Source organism: Tigriopus californicus, chromosome 7 (assembly GCF_007210705.1).
Source record: "Tigriopus californicus strain San Diego chromosome 7, Tcal_SD_v2.1, whole genome shotgun sequence".
Taxonomy (NCBI): Eukaryota; Metazoa; Arthropoda; class Copepoda; order Harpacticoida; family Harpacticidae; genus Tigriopus; species Tigriopus californicus.
Genome location: NC_081446.1, coordinates 1,411,041 through 1,415,442, shown reverse-complemented (window position 1 = coordinate 1,415,442; position 4,402 = coordinate 1,411,041). Strand labels below are relative to the sequence as shown.

General features: G+C 38.8%; 1 protein-coding gene across 1 annotated transcript in view; it reads left to right on the top strand.

Moving 5' to 3' along the window:
• Positions 1-2,209: 2,209 nt before the first annotated feature.
• LOC131883695 (2-oxoadipate dehydrogenase complex component E1-like) overlaps positions 2,210-4,402 on the top strand; it is a gene marked incomplete at its 3' end in the record, with an annotated part of 8,409 nt that continues 6,216 nt past the window's right edge. The window contains 3 exon segments of the mRNA XM_059231215.1: positions 2,210-2,536; positions 2,610-2,730; positions 2,823-2,997. Coding sequence (XP_059087198.1) covers positions 2,368-2,536; positions 2,610-2,730; positions 2,823-2,997 — 465 coding nt within the window.

Here is a 4,402-nt window from a genome sequence, read left to right as displayed (position 1 = left end):
ACAATCGCAGCAAGAACTACCAGGAATTTAGCACATCCAGTGCTTCGAAATCTTCATTGACACAATTGGTTGCTATTTTAGGACATCGTCTGACAGTTAGTTTAAACCATTTAAGTCCAACATAAATTTGCTAAAGAGATCATAACATAGCAACTGACAAAATACGCAATAAATACAAGAAAAAATATTTGGTGCCAACATTTTGTCATAAGTAAGAAGTATAGTGACACTTACTTCATGTAGAACTCAGAGGGCGCACTAGTATGAAATCCCAAAGATTTACACCTCTCTATTGGAACATTGAAGTAGGAGCTCCATGGTGATGTCAGCACAAATTTTGGAAGGTCACTGGGGCACTTAATACATACAGAATCAGGTACTGAATCAAAACTGAAGAGGTACTAAAAAACCAAGATGCAAGTCTCAATATTCGACAAAAAACGTTTCAAAGGTTTCGAACAGTCTATTGCGAAAAAAATAGAAATTCTAAAATTTGAAACATTACTCGAAAACCAGATTTTATTTTTTTTGCTGAAAAGTTTTTATGCATGTCAATGAGTAAAGCTGTGACGGTTCAATAAACTGCAATGCTACGTGAACCATTTTTCTAATGGGTAAACGAAGTGAAACTCTAATTTAATCTCTTACACAACAAACTGTTAAGCCTCAAAATTTCAAATGCCCTCTCAGAATTTGAAGATGACGTCATCTTCCTTTCCTGATGTAATGTATGGTCGTTAAAAAATGAACTTTAAGATGACAGCTGTTAAGCTGCTCTACATACTCTAGTTTTATTCATGGAGGCGTTGGAGCAAAGACGATTTGGCGCGCTTGTTCAGGGCACAAATCTCTCATCATCTCTCATGGACCTGTCTAGGGCCGATTTGGCAGTTCTCCTCCAATTATTTAGTAATTCATAATGATTGGACATTACTCCAAACGGATTAGATAATACGATTTCGGATTTAAATGGTATTTAGGAAACAAGCATGAGTGTGGGATGCTGTTATTAATCATGGAGTCCATTTTCGTGTTTGTTTTGTCGCACCAGTATGAATGCTATATGGATTTATACCTACATTTGGGCCCTGTTTGTGTGTCTAGAGATTGGTTGAGCCCTTTCCAACCCAGCCCAACCAAAACTATTGCAATGAACCATTATTGCTCAAGTCCTTTACTTGTGGGAGTCAGATGAATGGGTCTTACAATTTGGCACTTAGTTTATCATAAAATCAACCTAATAGATAAACGGTTTCTGTGGATTCAAACCCGCAACAATTTTGATTTGAGCAAAAAAATCTTCAAAAGTTACAATGTGCTACGTCATGGACCAAAGGCAACCAACACAACCTCCAGTGTATGCAGCTGCCGACCTGTCATCTCAGAGTTCATTTTTTAACGACCATAGATGCAATGTCCCAATACCTCAGCTGCAGCCCCCTTTTTTGCTGAATTTACCCCGGGGATTTTATTCCTTGCAGCGTTCAGTGAAGCCCGTGAAAACCTAAATGAAGACAAGAAGATGAAATTGCTAAAACGTTGCACGGAAGTAAGTAAAGAATTTCCTAGCAAGGAAAAACTGGTTAAAAGAGAAACAGACAAAGTCCCAAAAGACCAAGCGGCTAAAAATATTCTGAAATGTGGAAAGAAGTAAGAAAAAAGGCCAAAAGTGTCGAAAAAGTAAAAAAAAATACTAAACAAGTGGGAGTATTTTTGAAACGAAAAAAGTTCAAAACCTTTTTTTCGCTGTCTAATAATCACACTGATAGAACCATGAGTGGGTTTCTTGAAGAGACGTGTAGGCTTCAAAATTTACTGAGAAAGAATGGGGCCGAACTGTCAAGTCAGCATTGGAAATAAGATTGATTTTTTTAGATCAAGGATGTCACGAAAATCAAATGTACCGTAAGGATAGTTGGACGGTGTGTGTGTACTTGTTTGAGTGAGAATCATGGCTACCACAATCCTTGCCCTAGGGATTGATGATTTTGATTCACGGATCTCTTAATGACTTGCGGTTAGCATAGCTCCAATGAGTTGTTCTTGAATGAGTTTTTGTTTTCCAATCATGAAAAGCACCACCAAAATAGATTTGTCTCGCTATTTCATTTGTTCAATCTCATTCCCGTTTAAGATCTTAGCATATTTCTGACAATTCATTTTCCATCCTCAAGGATACACGTTTCACAAGATGTCCAGCCGCACATTATCCATCTCCCAACATTGAAATATACTCTCAGAAACAGGTTCTTCAGAGCTGCCCCAAGGCAACCGAAAAAAACTTGAATGTAACCACAACAAGTGTTCCAGCATTGGAGGATTTGGACAGACAAGTGAAGTATGGCCGTCCTCAGCTCTTGATCCGAGATGATGTTACCACTGCTCAACCGCGTTCGGGGCTCCAACCCGCGGATCCTCCAATCCAAGTCCTCGCCTTTAATATGGACGGGTCGTGCTGCATATCAAAGTCATCAAGGCATTTTTGGCTGCCAACCCAAGGCTCTTCAGAAACGATTGGCAGATCTCAAAAACGAAGGTAGGCCTCTTATTCATGGACCCTAATTCGTAAAGAAGTGAGTAAGACCTTCGTCCTGATGATTTTCTTTAAGTCAAAATCGATTTCGACGCCCGAAACCGAAACAGCAACGGATACAGATTGATCGAATCGTTTCGAAGGAGCGGTCATATTCACGCACAAATCAATCCAGTGTCCTTTAGGGAACAGTCCAGGTAAGGGGATCGGATTTTGCGGTCCCGACCAATCCGTCTTCTCTATGTACACATGACATGCATTCCAGTATTTTTTTAACTCTAACCTTCAGGCCTTCAGATCAGCCTGATTTGAGTTTGGAACGCTTTGGTTTACAATCTGAAGACACTATACCTACTGGTGGTCTGATTCAGAGCAAAAGCCCCGAGCTTCGTGCCAGTGATCTTCAGGCGTTCTTGGAAACCGTCTATTGCGGTCCAATCGCCGTTGAGTTCGAGTCCGTGGAGGTAAGCATCCAAATGTTCGGTCGGAGACCCACTGGGACTGTGAAGGGGGAATAATGAAACCGACTTAAAGATAGGTTTAATGAAATCTCCCAGGGTTATGTATGGTTCACTAGACAAAAGATCCTTACAACACCTTGTATTTGAACCTCTTTAATTCAATCAAGCATACCATGTTCAAACTGGCTCGAGAGCGTCAGTTTTACGACTAATTGAAGAGGGGTGATTCAGCTAGAGTTTGCTTTACGCTCTCCTTCATGGTTGAGCCTGAGTGAGCTCGAGTATGAACGTTTTGGTATTTAGTCGGATTATTCATGGAAAAACGCAGAGGTGGGAACCGTTTAGAGTAATGCCATGTTGTAAGTGCTCTTTAAAATCGTGTAACTACCATTTGTCTTAAAGAGGTCACCTCTTCAGGTGAGTTTACGACTGATTTTAGAGCTTCTAAATGTCCTCATAAATCCGTGAAAATGCCCAGAAACGCTCAACAGCTTGTTATCGTGAAGAATCCTTTCCTAGTAGCGACAACTCGACTGCCGGCATTTCGACCCCGAAATCCTTGTTCAAAGTTTAGTGTCCTTGGGGATGTGACAAAAACCAATCGTGAAGCTCAACAATGAATCAAAGTAATACACTACTCGTCAGTCATCACTAGAACTTGGGGAAGAGGTAAATATTTCAAAATCCAAGTTCTTGTCAGTTGTAAGCCAAACTTGGGCTGAATTGACGAAAAACAACAACAAAAAGAATAATCAATATCTTCACATTTTTTTTTAAATTGAAAAATCCAGTAAACTATTTTGGTGCAATAACTATGGGACTCGTGACTCCCAACTTATTTTCAATTCACAAGTCTAGCAAAACACAAAGTACGATATCCTTTTCTAGTTCTTGGGTATGGCAAGTAGCATTTCTTAGAGAACAAGACGGCAAAAGAATCAAGTGGCACTTGTCAATTGCTAATTGTCAATTTCCAGAACCAAATACATGTAGATCATTTTTGAAATCTTTTTTTATCAAGTGAAGGTTATCGATGTGATTTGGACATCTTGTTATATAATTTGTTTGATACAGATTTATTGATTTAGTGACTAGTTAAAATGTTAATTCATTTCATACCTTGATTGTCTAAGACTCAGTCAAATTGAAATTTTTAAAATGATATAATTTCACTTCTGTCAGATCAACTCTTTTTGTCTTTAAGGTCAATACGAATATGATACAAAACGTTACATGAAGAGAAAAAAATGTGTATGAACAGCTAAAAAGAATAAGTACACTTTAGGGGATATGGAACGGGTAATGTTCGGTGTTTTTGGGTGGTAAAAATTACACCATTTTGAGATGTTATAATATATGCTACATACTTTTTCCATAAAGATACGTACATGTCATCCAAATTTAGTGG